The sequence below is a fragment of the Neoarius graeffei genome, chromosome 24, assembly GCF_027579695.1.
Source record: "Neoarius graeffei isolate fNeoGra1 chromosome 24, fNeoGra1.pri, whole genome shotgun sequence".
Taxonomy (NCBI): domain Eukaryota; kingdom Metazoa; phylum Chordata; class Actinopteri; order Siluriformes; family Ariidae; genus Neoarius; species Neoarius graeffei.
In genome coordinates this window covers 50574380-50594551 of record NC_083592.1, presented here as the reverse complement: position 1 = coordinate 50594551, position 20172 = coordinate 50574380, and the positions used below count along the sequence as shown (strand labels likewise).

The 20172-nt window shown below is 42.7% G+C and overlaps 1 protein-coding gene across 1 annotated transcript in view; it reads right to left on the bottom strand.

Annotated features, from left to right (window-relative positions):
* nos1 (nitric oxide synthase 1 (neuronal)) overlaps positions 1-19846 on the bottom strand; it is a 160157-nt gene extending 140311 nt beyond the window's left edge. Inside the window, exons 1-3 of the mRNA XM_060907439.1 lie at positions 19620-19846; positions 17606-18309; positions 7989-8115 (exon numbers count right to left, since the gene is read on the bottom strand). Coding sequence (XP_060763422.1) covers positions 7989-8115; positions 17606-18279 — 801 coding nt within the window. The 5' untranslated portion in view covers positions 18280-18309; positions 19620-19846. The remainder of the gene's footprint in view (positions 1-7988; positions 8116-17605; positions 18310-19619) is intronic.
* Positions 19847-20172: the final 326 nt, after the last annotated feature.

The window sequence follows — 20172 nt, the reverse complement described above, 5'->3', positions numbered from 1 at the left end:
AAAAAAAGTCACTGAGATCACATTTCCACATCAGCTATTTCCTGACCTGAATCTTCAAGGTTTTATACAGTACTGTGGAAAAGTCTTAGACACATGTAAAGAAATGGTGTAGACCAAAAATGGCTTAACCCTTTGATGCAAAACATATGCACACCCCTTCTGATGCACAAAATGGGTCAAAAATGACCCGCATTCATTTTCCAGGTTATTTCATGCTGACTGAGTTTTTCTTTGCTCTGTCTTTTGAAATCAATTTATTTTATGATTGAATATTCCAAGTATTCTTTAAATATCTTGTTTTTAATTACCACAAATCATTAATTTAATTTTTTCTTTCCTACTTTATGAACAAAAATACTTTTATATTACTACACATGGGTCATCCAAGTGTGATTTAAAATTAAATGTCCTAATACTATAATAATAATTTGCTTCAAGTAATTACTTTAGCAGTGAATGGGACCAGTTATTTATTTATTAACTATGTAGTTAGCTAAGCCAGCTACAATAAAATTAGCTAACTAAAGTAGAATATGTCAGCAGCTCGGTAGCTAATAGTAATTACTTGTAACTTTCTGACAAGTAATCTACTCACTCTCAAGGTAACCTAAACATAATCAATTTTTTCTAAGGTAATGTTAGAACAGGCGGCACGGTGGTGTAGTGGTTAGCGCTGTCGCCTCACAGCAAGAAGGTCCTGGGTTCGAGCCCCGGGGCCGGCGAGGGCCTTTCTGTGTGGAGTTTGCATGTTCTCCCTGTGTCCGCGTGGGTTTCCTCTGGGTGCTCCGGTTTCCCCCACAGTCCAAAGACATGCAGGTTAGGTTAACTGGTGACTCTAAATTGAGCGTAGGTGTGAATGTGAGTGTGAATGGTTGTCTGTGTCTATGTGTCAGCCCTGTGATGACCTGGCGACTTGTCCAGGGTGTACCCCGCCTTTCGCCCGTAGTCAGCTGGGATAGGCTCCAGCTTGCCTGCGACCCTGTAGAAGGATAAAGCGGCTAGAGATGATGAGATGAGATGTTAGAACAATTGAAAAACATTACTTCCATGTATGAGATGGGCAAAGGGCGCTGTGCTGAGCTGTGAAATGTCTGACACAAGCACAATTCACAGTTCCCACCAAACGCTGTAGTAAATGCATGCTGACCCATGTGTGTAAACTTGATGTAGAATTACAAAAGCTGTGCTTGTTCATAACTTAAGAAAGGAAAAATAAAAACGATGATTTGTGCTAAACAAGATATTTACTGCATATTTGGAAAAGTAAATGACAAAATGAATTTATTTCAAAAGTATATCATAGAAACACTCAGCCATACATGAAATAACCTGGAAAATGAATGCAGGTCGTTTTTGACCCATGTTGTGCATTAGAAGGGTAGTGATACAAAAAGGGTTTTTATTCAAAAAGTAAGAAAGGAAAAAATAAAATAAGGATGTATGATGATCAAAAACAAGTTAATTGAGGAATACCTTGAATACAGAATGATGGAATTAATTTATTGCAAAAATATAGAAGATAAAACTCAGCCGGGTCACTTTTGACCCATGTTTTGCATCAAAGGGTTAAAAACAAAGTCTATATTTGGTGTGAGATGAGACGACCCTTTGCTTTAAAAAAAAAAATAGTAGTCTCAGGTCCAATGAGTGCAGTTTTATAAGGAAATGAGCTGTAGGTTTTACTGAGCACCTTACAGAACCAACCACAGTGACACAGTCTGGACACTTTGACTGTCACACTCACGTCTTCATTTTGCACCAATTTTTCTACAAAAAATTTGTAGAAGAGTGTAATGAAGTCGGACTCTTTGTCAATGACCAGAAAACCAAAGTTATGACCTGCAATGTCCTAGGACAAAAAATGGAAAGCCCCTTGAGGTCATGAGCGATTTTAAATATCTTGGCTCATGGATTGGGTCCACTAAACATGACATAAAGATCCGAAAGGCTCGTGTGTGGAAGACCCTTAATGACACGAGAGCCATCTGGAAATCCACCACATCATGAGAACTCAAGATCAAGCTGTTCTGTGTAACGGTGGAATCCATACTCCTGTATGGTAGCGAGCGCTGGACCCTGAACATCTCCCTCCAGAAGTGGCTGGATGGCTCATACACCCGCATGCTGCATGTTGCCTTAAACATCAGTTGGCAGGACCACATTCCCAACAAAGCTCTAAGGTGACCTCCCAAGGATCTCCAACAAGGTGGCCTGGAGGAGGCTTGGCCTGGCGGGTCACTGCCTCAGGCATAACAAGCTCCCCGCAAGTCAACTCATTCTGTGGGAGCCCACGCATGGATTGCGCCGTCCTGGTCGTCCAGCGACTACACTAGTCGATACACTCATGAGGGACATTGGGGCGGCCGACAATGCAGAGCTCAGCGCCTGCATGTCCGACTGCAGAGATTGGTCTTTGAGGCGTGCAGCTCGGCTGAGGCCGCCTTAAGTAAGTAAGTAGAACCCAGTAGCCTTCATTATGTTTTCTTTTTTCATCTGAAAAGTGGGCTCTTATGGAATATACTGCTCAGATACAAAGATTTTTTTTTCTGTAATGCTGGAAAATGAACGTTTGGAACTCTAAAATGTTTTGACTCGATAATGTATAAGTCTCATCTCATCTCATTATCTCTAGCTGCTTTATCCTGTTCTACAGGGCCGCACCCTGGACAAGTCGCCAGGTCATCACAGGGCTGACACATAGACACAGACAACCATTCACACTCACATTCACACCTACGGTCAATTTAGAGTCACCAGTTAACCTAACCTGCATGTCTTTGGACTGTGGGGGAAACCGGAGCACCCGGAGGAAACCCACGCGGACACGGCGAGAACATGCAAACTCCGCACAGAAAGGCCCTCGCCGGCCACGGGGCTCGAACCCGGACCTTCTTGCTGTGAGGCGACAGCGCTAACCACTACATCACCATGCCACCCCTAATGTAGAAGTCATAAAATAGAAATCTATAAAGTTTGTATGAAAAAAAAATAGTGTGCAAGACTTGTACAGTACTGTACATTTTGCCTAACTGCATGAATGAGCAGGTGTTCCTATTAAACTGGCTGCTGAGATAAGATAGATGAGCATGCGGAGGCTATCGCACAACATTTCCCGTTCTTTCTGCATAATTTGTATAATGAAGTGCATCATAGAAAAAAAACCCCAAAACAAATGTAATGTTGACTAATTTGAACTAATGCACTGTCGATGAGCAAAAGGAAACAGGATTATTCTTCACCATGTCGAAGAAAGAAGTGCTTCTCTCGTTTTTTGTTTTTTTTTTCCCTTCTCTGCTCCAACTCTGACCCATACACTCCTCAGCTGTCAAGCAACCAAAGGGGTTAATCACCCAGAAGCTGTGTATTACTCCGGCGAATGACTAAATGACTCAATGACTCGGTCCTTCTCAACCCCTATGTGACCACACAGCTGCACTCATTCATTCATTCCTCTCTTGGATTGACTCCCTTCATCCGGTTGCTTTCAGCAAGCTAACACGTCACCAGTGCCATGTGCTGGGCTGGAGGGTGAACACCGTGTCGTCTGCCTCCGCCCGCCCGCCTGCCTGGCCCTCTGTACGCCTCAGTGACGCTCTGCCGCAGGTGAAACACACACACACGCGCCTCCCTGAACACGCACACAGCAGCACAAATGCATCACCACACACTTCACTGCACAATCATGAGTAAAATTAGAGTCATGATTAGCTGGGCAGGACTGAAAATAAAAAGAAAAAAAGGAACGAAATGGATTTATCATCATTTTCAGTCAAGGGAGTATGGGCTTTTCTTTAGGTAGTATTGTGAGACTGAGTTTACTGAAAAAGTTGTTGTGGTAAGTAGGGAATAAAGCACAATGGAAAAGCCCATGCTGTTACAGGAAAATAATCAACGATAGAGTAGCATAATACGACCCGACATGAAGTAATGTTCCTACCCTGAAGATGATTACTGGAAAATAACAGCATGTCCCAAAGTGTAACACAGAAAGTTATCACAATTAATTAAAGTGGAACTGAAGTCATTTTAAAACTTGCTTTATTTCTTAATTAACATGTTATTCAATTACGTTTTCGGTTTTAGTAACCTTATATCGTGACTCATATTGGCAACTAATTGCAATTAAATATTATACTTATCGGCCTGTTCGGTTTTCAGCCGTGTTGAATTTAGTTCGTTTGGTCCACGGCAGGCGTCGCTTATCCGCGCCATCTTCACGAGACTTGTGCGAGACTTCAAAACGTGAAGCGTCAGCCAGGTGTCAGTGCCGCCATTTTGAAAACTGTTTTCCAAATGAAATATTGCACAAAAACGAGTTTAAATGATGATTACTGCCTACTTTTTTCAAACTTTCCTGATTGCTAGCAAAACAAACAAAACTTCCGGCTTGATTACGTCAGCATTTGAAAGAGGGCGCGCGCGTCTTTTGACAACGTTGGCAGATGTCGGTTGCTTTGATTTCCGCTGTACGTTTTACTTCTGTCTCGCACAGGTCTCGACGAATCTCGTTTACGGCCATCGCTTTGACATATGGACTGATATATTACAGAGCATATTTCAAACACTCATAACTCACTCTAGCAGCGACAAAATAGCTCTCAAAAATGTGTTCCAATATTTAATAAAATGAGATAAAGAGAATTTTGATGATAAAAAAATTTGCCTTCAGTTCTCCTTTAATGACACATCGTACTTTTTATTCACTCATTTGACCGTAAGGCTGATGAGCTGTTGCCATGGCGTCGTGTCCATCATTCATCCGTCATCCACAATTCAGTTAAATCGTATCTCCTCCGTCATGGATTTCCGTTCCGATTGTTTTGTTTGAAACAACTCGTCACTCTGCACAAAATGAGCTTGGTTGTTGTTTTGTTAATTTAAAAAAAATTTTTTTTGCTAACGAGTTCGTAATTCGGGCAAATTCACAAATTTCCCAGGCCTCTCACTAGAATTGTATCTCCTCTCTCATCCGATTCTGATCGATGTTTTGGGTAGATCTTCTCTTGAAGAGCAAAACTTGGTTGTTTGTTGATTTGCCTGTTGTAAACAATTTGTTTATAACTTTGTTTATTTTCAGTTAAATCGTATCTCCTCCCTCAGTCCTCAATGGATTTCAGTTCTGATTGTTTTATTTGAAAGAACTTGACCTTCTGTACAACACTTGGTCATTGTATTGTCAATATTTTGCAAACAAATTAGTAGTTAGGTCATGTTAACACATTTTCTTTTGACTAGAATTGTATCTCCTCTCTCATTTATCATGCGAATTCAGTTCTGATCGATGTTTTGGGTCGATCTTCCCTCAGGGAACAAAACTGAGTCCTTTGTCGATTTTCTTGTTGTAAGGAGTTTGTCGTGGAGGTTGGTCCTCTCTCACGTCGTCACATTTCAGTTCTGTTTGATGTTTTGGTCGTCATGGTTGTTTTGATGGTAGGTCAGATGAGTTCCTACGTCCTTGATGTTCTGGTCCATTTTCAGTGACCTCCATCTCATGTTGTTAAACATCAAAACAAATGTTTATCACGTACATCATAGCAGCTCTGACGAAATTTTAATTCCTTCTTGCACCAGCCTCTTTTTTTATGCCTCCGCCACCTTAAGGTGCAGGAGGCATTATGTTTTCGGGTTGTCCGTCTATCCGTGCGTCCACGCGTGCGTCCGTGCGTGCGTCCGTCCCGAAACTTTGTGAACGCGATATCTCAAAGGAAATGAAAAGGAATTTCACCAAACTTTCACCATTTGTGCACTTTGGGACAAAGATGAAATGATTAGATTTTGAGATCAAAAGATCTAAGGTCAAGGTCACTGTGAGGACAAATGTCTGTCCGAAAACCTTGTGATCACAATATCTCAAAGGCTAATGAAAGGAATTTCACCAAACGTTCACCATTTGTGCGCTTTGGGACAAACATGAACTGATTAGATTTTGAGGTTAAAAGGTCACAGGTCAAGATTACTGTGAGGTCAAATGTCCATCCCCAAACTTTGTGAACACCATATCTCAAAGACTAATGAAAGGAATTTCACCAAACTTTCAGCATTTGTGCACTTTGGGACAAAGATGAAATGATTAGATTTTGAGATCAAAACGTCTAAGGTCAAGGTCACTGTGAGGTCAAATGTCTGTCCGAAAACCTTGTGAACACAATATATCCAAGGCAAATGAAAGGAATTTCACCAGACTTTCACCATTTGTGCGCTTTGGGAGTTCTATCTAGTTCTTCTCTTGAAGTTAAAAAGGCAGCTTGTCATGACAATGAGAAAACTTGAGAAAGTCCTGAAAACACAGATTTACAGCTTTACCTCTGACTCCTTACACTCAAAGTGCTCACACTGGAGACTCCTTACAAAAATGCAAAATAAATATCCACTTATGGAAAAATCCATTCAATCAAGAATTACAGTATATGTTCTGTTTTAAGTAACAAGGTTTTTATCTCATCTCATCTCATTATCTCTAGCCGCTTTATCCTTCTACAGGGTCGCAGGCAAGCTGGAGCCTATCCCAGCTGACTACGGGCGAAAGGCGGGGTACACCCTGGACAAGTCGCCAGGTCATCACAGGGCTGACACATAGACACAGACAACCATTCACACTCACATTCACACCTACGGTCAATTTAGAGTCACCAGTTAGCCTAACCTGCATGTCTTTGGACTGTGGGGGAAACCGGAGCACCCGGAGGAAACCCACGCGGACACGGGGAGAACATGCAAACTCCATACAGAAAGGCCCTCGCCAGCCACGGGGCTCGAACCCGGACCTTCTTGCTGTGAGGCGACAGTGCTAACCACTACACCACCGTGCTGCCCCCTTTTTATTATTATTATTATTACTACCTCACCCGCGATGGAGTAAACAGGGTGAGGTATTGTAATCAGTTTGGTTTGGTTTGTTTGTTTGTTTGTTTGTGTGTCTGTCTTAACAATCTAGCATCTAGATGGTTGCACCAGTCGACTTCAAATTTTCAGCAGAGGTGGGTGATGATCTGTAGATTACCTGATTAAATTTTGGGGGTAATCGGGTCAAGGTGAAGGTCAAGGTAATCGGAAAGGTCAACCTTTCGATCAAAATAACATTTTCCATTATAACTCAAAAACAGTTGCCGATAGACAAATGTTTACTATTATGAGCATATAGGAACTCCCATATGGCCTTTCATTTGGCATCATGATCTTTGACCTTGAATGACTTTGAAATGTCAAACTCAAGGTCATGGGTTTTCATAGGATTATAACCTGACAGCTGATGATTGAGAAATATTACCATTACCACAGTGGTGTAGTGGTTAGCGCTGTCGCCTCACAGCAAGAAGGTCCGGGTTCGAGCCCCGTGGCCGGCGAGGGCCTTTCTGTGTGGAGTTTGCATGTTCTCCCCGTGTCCGCGTGGGTTTCCTCCGGGTGCTCCGGTTTCCCCCACAGTCCAAAGACATGCAGGTTAGGTTAACTGGTGACTCTAAATTGACCGTAGGTGTGAATGTGAGTGTGAATGGTTGTCTGTGTCTATGTGTCAGCCCTGTGATGACCTGGCGACTTGTCCAGGGTGTACCCCGCCTTTCGCCCGTAGTCAGCTGGGATCGGCTCCAGCTTGCCTGCGACCCTGTAGAACAGGATAAAGCAGCTAGAGATAATGAGATGAGATGCTTAGATTATGTGGAACGTACACCATGCACGTCCTGAAAATTATCCATTACTATAGAAACGATAACGTGATTTTCCTAGCAGCCAAAACTGCTCTAAAAGCTGCTGTTATGGAAAATCAATCAACACGGATTCATTCGCTGTGATTAGCTACGTATACACTAAGAACATCGATTTAGCTGCATGTACTTCGTACTTAGTATACTGTCCTTCCATTTTATCTTTGAAGCTGTTTTTATCGAAAGTAAACCTCTGAGAGATGAATGAGATGAACACACCATGTAAAAAAAAAAATGCTAATAATCAGGGGTCGCAGAAGTGTGTGGTGAAGCTTGACTTTGTTCTACCTTGTCACTTTCTGAGTACGGATTGTTGAACACCGTGGGCATGTTGTCCTTCCTCCAGAGGTCATCAAACACTCTGTCGTTATCGGAGGCCAGCTGAACATTGTTGTTTATTCCCACACCAAGGTCTCTGAGAGGAGAAACACTTCACATCAGTACTCATATTACACTTGGGGGGGGGGGAAGCACACCTACACATATATACCAATCAGCCGTAACATTACAACCACTGACAGGTGAAGAGATTATCAGGGGGTGGGATATATTACAGCAAGTGATCAGTCAGTTCTCAAAGTTGATGTGATGGAAGCAGGAAAAATGGCAAGGGTATGGATCTGAGTGGTTGGCTGTAGTTAGTAGCTACTAAAAGAGAACCTGTGAAAGAGTTGCAAGGGTGGGGAGTGTTTGGTCTGATCCCACAGAAAAGCTTCTGGAGTACAAATTACTGAAAAGAAAGGAGTCAGAACACACAGTGCATCACACCTTGCTGTGCATGGGGTTGTGTAGATACAGACTGCTCAGAGTGCCCATGATGACTCCTGTCCACCACTGAAAGCACCTACAGTGGGCGCATGAGCATCAGAACTGGATGAAGGTGACCTGGTGATTCTGATGAATCAGGTTTTCTTTTCCATCAAGCCGGTGGAGGCAATGTGATGCTCTGAGCAATGTTCTACTGGGAAACCTTGGGTCATGTGGATGTTACTTTGACACGTACCAGGCTTGAAGTACTCAAGTTCAACTCGTGCCCTAACTTTAAAGGAGAACTGAAGGCAAATTTTTTTATTATCAAAATTCTATATCTCATTTTATTAAATATCAGAATGCATTTTTGATCGCTATGTTGTCACTGCTATAGCAAGTTATGAGTGTTTGAAATATGCTCTGTAATATATCAGTCCATATGTCAAAGCGATGGCCGTAAATGAGATTCGTCGAGACCTGTGCGAGACATTGTAGGATGGAAGTAAAACATACAGCAGAAATCAAAGCGACCGACATCTGCCAACGTTTTCAAAAGACGCGCGCGGCCTCTTTCGAATGCTGATGTAATCAAGCCGGAAGTTTTGTTTGTTTTGCTAGCAATCAGGAAAGTTTGAAAAAAGTAGGCAGTAATCGTCATTTAAACTCGTTTTTGTCCAATATTTCGTTTGGAAAACAGTTTTCAAAATGGCAGCACTGACACCTGGCTGACGTTTCACGTTTCGAAGTCTCGCACAAGTCTCGTGAAGATCGCGCGGATAAGCGACGCCTGCCGTGGACCAAACGAACTAAATTCAACACGGCTAAAAACCGAATAGGCCGATAAGTATAATATTTAACTGCAATTAGCTGCCAATACGAGTCACGACATAAGGTTACTAAAACTGAAAACGTAATTGAATAACACGTTAATTAAAAAATAAAGCAATTTAAAAATGACTTCAGTTCTCATTTAAGGACTCGTGACTCGACTTGGACTTGAACACTGATGACTCAGACTTGGACTCGGACTCGTGCATTAACTGCATTCGGACTCGTAAATTGGAGATGAGGACTCTAATTTTTTCTTTATTTTTTGTAACATGCCATAATAATTTGGCATAGGATATTTATATCTACATTAATTTTGTACTAATTTCGTGTAAGAGTGTCACACCTATGTGCCTTGGCACGTGCATCAGATAGACTCTTGGGCGCGCTCCGGACAGCATGCGCACCAAGCGGACTCTCTCACACACGCCGTAAAAGACTCGCACTTGCACAGGATTAAGGCACAATCAGCGCGCCTGGATAAAAATTGTGAAAACACACTTACTTTGCGAAGTATTGAGTTGCGTTGTTGACACATTACTGAGCCTTATTTCCTTGTTTGGTTTCATGATCCCTGATTTCCTGTTTCTCATCTTTGATTCTGCCGAGTCTACGATAGCCTGTTTGTGCCTCGCTCAACCTGTTGCCTGTTTCACCGTGTTATGATTTTGCCTGCCGTTCTGGATTGTTTACCGTCTTCACTTGTATTAATAAACAGATCTTCTGCACTTACATCCATATCCCAACCATCTCTGACAGAATACTTCACATGCCCTGACAAAGAGAAGCACATTCACCTGTTCATACGTCATGTTCAGGAACAAACTTATGTTAATGGCGCTGAAACAGCCACCATCAGATAGTGCAGTTGGAGTCTTGTTCTCAGACTCGACTTGGATCAGTCGTAGATTCAACTCAAACTCAACTCGAAATTTCTTAATGACTCCCACTTGAACACTGGGGACTTGAGACTGGACTCGGACTCAAGGTTTAGTGACTCGACTATAACACTGACACGTACCACCTACTGTACCTAAACACTGTTGCAGACCAACTACACCCCTTCATGGCAACGCTATTCCCTAATGACAGGAATTGTTCAGGAATGGTTTGAGGAACATGACAAAGAGCTCAAGGTGTTGACTCAGCCTCCAAATTCCCCAGATCTCAATCCGATCGAGTATCTGTGGGATGTGCTGAATAAACAAGTCTAATCCATCCAGACAGATCCCACAGCACACCTTCAGAGGTCTCATGGAGTCCAGGTTTGGGTGAGTCAGAGCTGTTTGGCAGCACAAGGCTGATCTACACACTATCAGGCAGGTGGGGTTAATGTTCTGGCTGATTGGTGTATTCATCTCCAGTACACACACACACACACACACACACATCTTCTCACTGAAAAGATGAATAAAGCCTCTATGAAACATCAGTAATGAGAATGAGAATGATAAAGCAACAAGTAGTAGAAGTTGTGTAAAGTGTGTTTATGTTTTTGCTTTTAGATCGCTCACATCTGACCTTTCTTTCTTCACCATGAGCTGAAACACAAGGGTTTTATTATGTTCATCATCACACCAAATAAATTAATACAAAGCAGTTTCACACACCATGTAATACGTTCGTTCAGGTTAACTACTGTTTTATAGTTTTGATTTTAAAACCAGACCAACTTACCCCTGACTAACACCAATAAATACATAAAAATAAAGATGAAAAATATAATTGCATTTACTGCAACTTTTTTGAACCTCATGATAAAATTTTAATAGTATTCTGAAAAAAAAAATCAATTTGATAACTTTATTTCCCCCATGGTCTTTTTTTTCTCCTATTGACACCATATGAGACACCAGGAATTATATAATATTTAGGAATATCGTACATTTTCTATTTTTATAAAATTGTACTTTCTTCATGTATACTTACGAGGTGCAACAAATGAAAATGTGCTGTTATTTAACAATTTTTCTAAGAAAGAAAGAAACCATAAATAAGAAAGAAAGAAAGAAAGAAAGAAAGAAAGAAAGAAAGAAAGAAAGAAAGAAAGAAAAAACATGAATAAGACAGACAGACAGACAGACGGAAAGACAGACAGACAGACGGAAAGACAGACAGACAGACGGAAAGACAGACAGAAAGACAGACAGACAGACAGACAGACAGACAGACAGACAGACAGACAGAAAGAAAGAAAGAAAGAAAGAAAGAAAGAAAGAAAGAGCAGGTTGTCCCCTGACTCTATCTGTGTCTGATTTGAACAAAACAGAACCAAAGCCCCAAAACTCTGAACTGATGGAAGGAAGTCCCTGATAAACCCACTTGTCGTCTGCTGTTCCAGGCAACTAATCCGCTACAGGGCGTGGTCTGTAACTAATCCGCTACAGGGCGTGGTCTGTAACTAATCCGCTACAGGGCGTGGCCTGTAACTAATCCGCTACAGGGCGTGGCCTGTAACTAATCCGCTACAGGGCGTGGCCTGTAACTAATCCGCTACAGGGCGTGGCCTGTAACTAATCCGCTACAGGGCGTGGCCTGTAACTAATCCGCTACAGGGCGTGGCCTGTAACTAATCCGCTACAGGGCGTGGCCTGTAACTAATCCGCTACAGGGCGTGGTCTGTAACTAATCCGCTACAGGGCGTGGTCTGTAACTAATCCGCTACAGGGCGTGGTCTGTAACTAATCCGCTACAGGGCGTGGTCTGTAACTAATCCGCTACAGGGCGTGGTCTGTAACTAATCCGCTACAGGGCGTGGTCTGTAACTAATCCGCTACAGGGCGTGGTCTGTAACTAATCCGCTACAGGGCGTGGTCTGTAACTAATCCGCTACAGGGCGTGGTCTGTAACTCTCTACAGTCGGGCGAATTGATTACTTTCCAGTCACAGCAAGTCCTGAAGTGTTTTACTGTTTTTATACGAGAGCAATTCGTTGATGTTAAAATACATATAAAAGAAAAGGCACACAATTCTTTTTATCTGTTTATCATTACTTTAATGCTGTGGAACTTCCCTGTTACATTACTGACGTTATAGCAGCTATAAACAGCCTGTTCTCTCTCTCCTAATGTTAGGACTGGGACTGTTTTGGCCTCTAGAGGCCGCTGTTATTTCCTTTTCTTGTCATGTTTGTTTTGGCCTCTAGAGGCCACCACTGTTCCTGTGTTTTGTGTTTGTGTTGATTGCCTGTTTGTCTTCATTATCGTCACCTGTGTTCAATTTATTTTGTGTTTAAATACTCCTCTGTTTGTTCCCTAGTCACGGAGTCTTTATGCTATGCTGTCTAGTGCTAGTTTCCTCTGGCCCATGTACCTTGCCTGTGCTCTTGAGTTTTTTGGTATTTTGTTTTCTTTGGATTTTTTCTACCCTTTTGGATCTTCTAAGCGTTTTGCATTTTGCCCCTTTTGTTTTCATTTGTGGATTATACCTTTTGTTTTTTACCTCTGAACCTTTGGATTATACTTTTTTTTTTTTTTTTTTTTGCCCTGGATTGTAAATAGTGTACATATTGTAAAGAAACTGGTTTTTGCTACTTTCTACCTTCACCTCACGCCTCTGCACTTGAGTCATTCCCCTGGTGGCTTAGTGGGGGTTTGCTGGATCATTACACCAGTGACCCGGGTTCGATTCCCAGCAAAATCCTAAAGCTAATAGGAACAATTTAAAACCCTAGAGACGTTCCAGTGTCTGAAAGTGTCCCGTTAGAGCTGGTTACATCACACTGACACTGGAGACTCCTTCTAATGAACCTCCTCATGGAGGAAAACGTCACCATAGTAACAATCACACACGGCTTCTCTGTTTATCTGGAACATTAATATAAACTGTGTATAAACCAGAGCTGCTGTTATTGAAAACGAATCAACACCTTCTGACCAATCAGAATCGAGCATTAAACAACACCGTGATATCGTTTGGTTTATGTACGATCAGTAAATATTTATTGACACATTATTGATATATTAAAGGAACATAATTCAAACCAAACGCACTAAAGATGTTTATATTTCTGCTTGTTTATTATTTTGTCCTAACTGTGAAATAATTTTGCACTTAACTATCTGATGAACGTCAGGGTTTAAACAGCACCCAGGGCTCTCACAGCGTACAGACATACAGTACGTCACCGTGTAAACAAACACTCACGGTATAAATTCTTCACACTTTCCTTTCCAGGGTTGCATGATGGGAACCATAGTGACATCCACCACAAACGTGAGACGAGTGAGTAAACGAGTGCGGTGTGGAGGAGCCGTTTGGTTTGGAGTCGGTGAGGAGCGCTGTGATGTCACACTGAACACACAGGTCACATGACTTCACTCTCATTAACACTTTAATAATGGACAGCAAGAGTTGGTTATTATTACACTTCTGAGGAAAGAGATGACCTTTGACCTCTGAAATGTGATGAAACGGTCACCAGATTCACTCATTTTACAGCATTTTTTTTTAATTGTTGTTGAATGTCTGGGAAATCCTTCACACGGAGAAATTCTCAGATTATACTTCTGAAAATAACAGCAGTGTCTTTTTGTGAATTCTAGCTTCTCTCTCTCTCTCTCTCTCTCTCTCTCACACACACACACACCTTTCTTTCTTTTGCTCACGTTTTTTCTTTGCCTCTATTTCTCTTTGTCTCTCACCCATCTCCCCCACCTCTCCCACTTTATCTATCCATCTCCCCCTTTCTCTCTTTTTCTAACCCTTGTCCTTTCTGTCTCTTCTCTACTTCTCATTCTCTCACCCTTTCCCTACTCTCTCTCTCTCTCTCTCTCTCTCCCTCTCTCATTTTATCCCTCTCTCTCTCTCCCTTCTCATTTTTATCTCTCTCTTATTTTTGTCCCCCTTCTCATTTTTATCTCTCTCTCATTTTTGTCCCCCCCTCTCATTTTTATCCCCCCTTTCAAACCCCCTCTCTCTTTCTAACTCCCATTCTCTCACTCATCTTTTCTCTCTACCTCTTCCTCTCTCTGTGTATCTCTTTCTCTCTCTTTTTCTTCACTTCTGTCTCACCTCTCACTCGATTCTTCTTTTTCTAACTCTCTTAATTTCTGGCTCTCTCTCTTTCTCACCATCTTCCTTTCAGTCCCCCCTTCTCTCTGTCTCTCTGTCCCTCTTTCTCTTTCTCTCCTCTACTCATCTCTCTCCCCCTTTTTATGCCTGTCTCTCCTCCACCTGTCTCTGTCCTTCTGTTTAACCCTTTTTCTCATCCTCTCATCCATTCTCTTTCCCTGTCTCTCTCTCACACGCACGCACACGCGCACACACACACACACACACACACACACACACACACACACACACACACACACACTTCCTTGTCTTTCTCTTTCTAATTGTTATCCCTGTCCCCCTCCCCTGTCTCCATACTTTATCTTTCTTTAGGTCTCTCTTTCTAACTCTCATTATCTCACCCATCATTTCTCTCTGCCTCTTCCTCTTTCTGTATCTCTTTGTCTTCCTCTCTTCACTTCTGTCTCACTTCTCTCTCAGTCCTTTTTCTAATGCTATTAATTTATGGCTCTCTTGCTTTCTAACCCTCTTCCTTTCAGTCTCTCTCTCTCTCTCCCCCTCTTTCTTTTTCTTTGTCTCTCCTCTGCTCATCTCTCTCCCCCTTTTTTACTGTCTGTCTCTCTTCCACCTGTCTCTCTTTCCAACCCTCTTTCTAACTCTCTCATTCTCTCACCCATCTTTTCTCTCTACTTCTTCCTCTCTCTGTATATCTCTTGCTTTCTCTCTCTCTCTTCCTCTTCATTTCTGTCTCACCTCTCTCTCTCAATCCTTCTTTTCTAACTCTTTCTAACCCTCTTCCTTTCAGTCTCTCTCTCTCTCTGCAACTGTCTGCCACTTCCACGCTTTGTCACTTCCACTATTTGTCATTCTCTTTCTCTTTCCTCCCTCCTTCTCTTCTTTCTCTTCCTTTCTTCTTCTCTCGCTCCCTTTTCTTACTACCCTGTTCTCTCAATCTCTTTTTAATTGTTTTCTATTTTATTCACCCTCTCTTTTTCTCTCCTCTGTCTTTCCCCAGCCCCGTCTCTCTCTCTCTCTCTCTCTTTTTCATCAGTGGCAGTGAATGTTTCTCCCTGAAGCTGCCTCACTAAACTTTATTCTGCGTCTCCCTCACCGCGGTAATCTCAGGTACAGAGAAACATCACCTCAGTGTGAAATCGTAATTTAACTCACACGCCTCAAACAGGAATCTTCAGCACAGACGTCGTTTAAGGTGATTTTTACGCATGGTAAGACAACGTTCATAGCTTCAGCGACGAGCCATTAGCACAACCTCCACCTTTTGAATGGTATCATTTTCAAGCATCGCTTTTTTCCTTTTTTTTTGTTGCCAACACTCAGGAGGAAGCCTTAAGTGTTTGATGAGATCCTCCAGCATCGCAGTGTTTTCCTGCCGAGTTGAATTTGTTTCTGCTCGCAGTGCTGGAGGACTTAATTAAATACTGGGAACTGTATCGTGTACATGTCTACAATGTTTTACCAATACTTACTCTGTCTTTCATTTGTTTAAAAAAAAAAAAAAACATTGGAGAGATTGTATTCTGAGACATTTGGGCTCATAGATCAATCTCACTCCTTACAGTAATTGGCTTTGTTTGCTTTCTGAACTCATCTGCCTACATTGGGACGCTTTTAAACACAACCTTATTTAGTGTCATTTCTGATTAATATGACTTTCCAAACAACTAAGTTAGATTTGCAGACTCACTCTGTCAAACATGTGTCTGTTAATATTTTTTCCCAAACACACTTAAACACAATTTCTTTCGGAAATATACAGTGAGCTCCAGGAAGTCTCTGACTCATCCCCTGGGGACGGCAGTGAGTTCGTCTGGAGAAGCGACGCCTTCGGATTTACAGGTAAATCAGATTTCTATCAGCAGCTCAGCAGCTCCAAACTATTAGGCTAATTGACTAATCCAGATCAGGTACAAACTAATGACATCATCCTCTAATCAGAGGAAATGTCTGCAGTCTGGCCACATTTCCAATAAACCACTAACTCAACTCATTCAGGACAGATAGCATTTGATGATGATGATGATCACAGAACATGTATTTGGATAATAACACATCCAGACAGCATAGAAAGTTATGTATGTATGACAATCCAGTACAACACACACACACATATCTCATCTCATCTCATTATCTCTAGCCGCTTTATCCTGTTCTACAGGGTCGCAGGCAAGCTGGAGCCTATCCCAGCTGACTACGGGCGAAAGGCGGGGTACACCCTGGACAAGTCGCCAGGTCATCACAGGGCTGACAAATAGACACAGACAACCATTCACACTCACATTCACACCTACGGTCAATTTAGAGTCACCAGTTAACCTAACCTGCATGTCTTTGGACTGTGGGGGAAACCAGAGCACCCGGAGGAAACCCACACGGACACGGGGAGAACATGCAAACTCCGCACAGAAAGGCCCTCGCCGGCCACGGGGCTCGAACCCGGACCTTCTTGCTGTGAGGCGACAGCGCTAACCACTACACCACCGTGCCGCCCACACACACATATATAGTTATTAAAAATAGTATGTTTATTATTGTTGTTGTTGTTGGTGAAGGGGTTTCATTATTATTATTATTATTATTATTATTATTATTATTGCTGTTGTTGTTGTTGGTGGTGGTGTTGGGGAGGGGGTTCCTCTGATGATGATGATGATGATTGTTGTTGTTCTGTTATCTATTATCTATTATGCCCCCTTTTGTTTGTTTTAACCCCTTAAAGTTCCTCTTAATGCCCTCACTCTTGTGAATGCTAGCTATAAGTTTCATTGTACATACTAAATATTTTATATACGATGATAAAAATATAACCCCCTCAAGCGTTCTGTGGTTTGTTCCTCCTGGTAAATTCCTAAAAGTCCATGTACAACCGAAAGACTTCAGGAAGGACAGAACCCTTAAGTATCCATTTTGCTTTCCTGAGACTTGAAGGCAGGTTAATTCTGTCTCGTCTGCATCATTATGAATGATGGTGGTTGATGGTGGCTGATGGTGAATGATGGTGGCTGATGGTGAATGGTGGCCTTCAGTTGGTTTCATGCAACAAACCAAACAAATTTTATGATGCAACTAATTTCCTTAACCATTGAAGCCTCCAGTTTATTATTTGTTTATTCATTCAGAAATCACTCAGAATTATTCACTCGCTAAAGTGAAACTAATATGAAAAGGAATGAGTGAGGAATCTGAGTATGGACCTGGGAGTTTCATAAATTAACTGCACGCTTCCCAATAAGGGGTTAAATGATAGCTGATCAGTGTGTGCATGTGTCCTGATTCTCCATCTCGCCTCCTCTTACCTTTCCACCTGCACTTCAGCGTCCCTCTTCTCCACACCCCTCTGTCCCTCTCCATTCACATCCCTCTTGCTGTTGTTCTTGATCAGCTTAAGCACGGGCTCGATCTCCTTCAGCAGCTCGTTGCTTTCCTCCACACCATTAAGCAACGCGTCCGGTCCGCTCAGCGGGATCAAACTTTTGGTCTCCTTACGTGCCATAGACGAGAAGGTGGAAGAGGATGAAGTGGAGGACGATGACGCCAGGTTCTCAATGGCCCTCAGCTCCTTGGGTGTGCAGCGCTGACACGCCCGGGCTGACACCGGCTTGGTGACACGCACTGTCCGTGGCCGTCCGTCTCCACTCAGCGTGGTCTCCAGATGTGTACTGAAGCCCTCGGGGCCGCGCAGGATGAGGACGGCATGGCTCTCGGGTGAGACGTTCTTCAGCGTCTCCAGTGCACGCTCATAGCTCATGTCCACCAGTGGCTTGTTGTTGACAGCAAGTACGATGTCACCCACCTGGACCAGGCCACACTCCTCAGCCGCGCCACCCCGGATTAGATCTGAGATGATGACGGGGGGTTTGCACACGCGCTGCTTCACCAGGAATCCCAGACCACCCACTCTCCGCTTGAACAGGCGCACGGAGATGATGTTGGGCTGCAGTTCACACACACTCACCTCTGTGTCTTGCATGGTGATGCTGCTCTGTGCCGTAACGCCACTCTGCAAATGTGCAAAAACAACTTTACCTTAGATTTCATGCATGGTCAAAAAAAAAGTGGTCTCTTTTAATTGGTTTTTCAAAGTAGCTATGTGAGAGGTTGGAAAATTCATGGACACACCAAGGAACTTTATGAATGGTACAGTTGCCTGAATGCTTCTCAAATCTCAAAGACGCAGGAATGTCCTTGATACAGAAATTTGCTTTTGTCCTGAAAGATCCACAAAACATATCCCTATGTACACTTAAAGCTAACAATAACTGAACTCCCACTTTCTCCGAGAGTCCACGAATCACACGCCTGCATCAGGACACAGCTGGAATAAACCTAACCAAATCCGAAAGTCCTGCTGTGACCCTCTGCTTATCTGCACAAGCAGCAAATCGAGACGCTGGAGCAGTTTTGCTGTGGTCCAACACATAAGCAAGGAATAACCTACTTACACGCTCAAGGCTTTCACACACTTAGGTTTACGACTTCACCTCGACGACAAGCACGAAGACAGACAGGAATAATGACAACAATCCATGATGCACATTGAAGACAAAACACCCAGATGGCTCAAGAATAAACCTGATGAGTTGTTGAGTCTGGCAGTTTACTTATAGGGATTAATCAAACTAACACCAGCGCAATGTTAGGAGCATGGTGTGCTGTGGTGTGGTGTGGTGTGGTGTGGTGTAGTGTTCTCAAGAAATAATTTTGACATTTTTTTAATGAAACTTGGTGAAAATAAATAATATTAAAGCAGTACTCAGAATTTGAATGATCTCTCCTAATGCAACAAGTGCACGTGAAATTAATAAAACCATCATGCATGTATAAAAATGGGGGGAGGGGGAATGTGCATTCAGTTTCTGTATATTTAAAAAAAAAAATCCAAAAACTTTTGCATCTCTTAAAAAAAAAAAATCTCTAAGTTTTATAAACCTCACAAATCACTATCAGTGCACGAGCTCATTCCGAAGCTCAAGGTGCGACTGTGACCTGCTGCACGCGCACTGTCCTGTCCCGGTTAGGTTTTTTTTTTTCTTAATGAATATTGTTTGTTTGTTTGTTTGTTTGTTTCCTCCCCAAAAGAGGAATCAACAGGAGCGCGCGCACCGCACAAAAGTTGCGCCTCGGTCGCAATGAGCTCATGAGTGTGGCAGCATTTACACCAAAGCAAGATTCTCATCACAAGATATATATATATATATATATATATATATATATATATATATATATATATATATATATAATTTTTTTTAAAGTAAGAAGAAAGAAAAAAAATATATATATAGGAAGATGAAATGATGCATATCAGCTCACCGTTTGGATAAACGCGCGCGCAGCTCCTGAGCGAGGTATGCGTGTGTGTGTAGTGTGTGTGTGTGTTTTCTTTGCTCGGTCCTCAGTGTGTGTGTGTGTGTGTGTGTGTGAAATAGAGTTCAGCTTGTTTGGAGTGTGAGTCCCGTCAGAACAGCAGCCGCAACAGCATCCTCCGGAAATACAGAGCGCGCACGCTCGAGAGAGAGAGAGAGAGAGAGAGAACGCCTGCGCGGTGCTCCAGCACCGGTTTTTATCTCCTGTCATCATCACCAAGCTCCCCCTCCCCTCCCCTCCCCTCCCCTCCCGTTCTGCTCCGTTACTCATTTTTTTTTTCCAAGCGCATTTGCGCACGTGCTCTCCAAGACCGAGAACGCACAACCCTAACGTGCGCCATGACGCGCGCGCTGTTCCACACGGCGCAAGAAAATAATATACAGTTTGTCTCAGAGACATTCTTCTTGGGGCGGCACGGTGGTGTAGTGGTTAGCGCTGTCGCCTCACAGCAAGAAGGTCCGGCGAGGGCCTTTCTGTGTGGAGTTTGCATGTTCTCCCC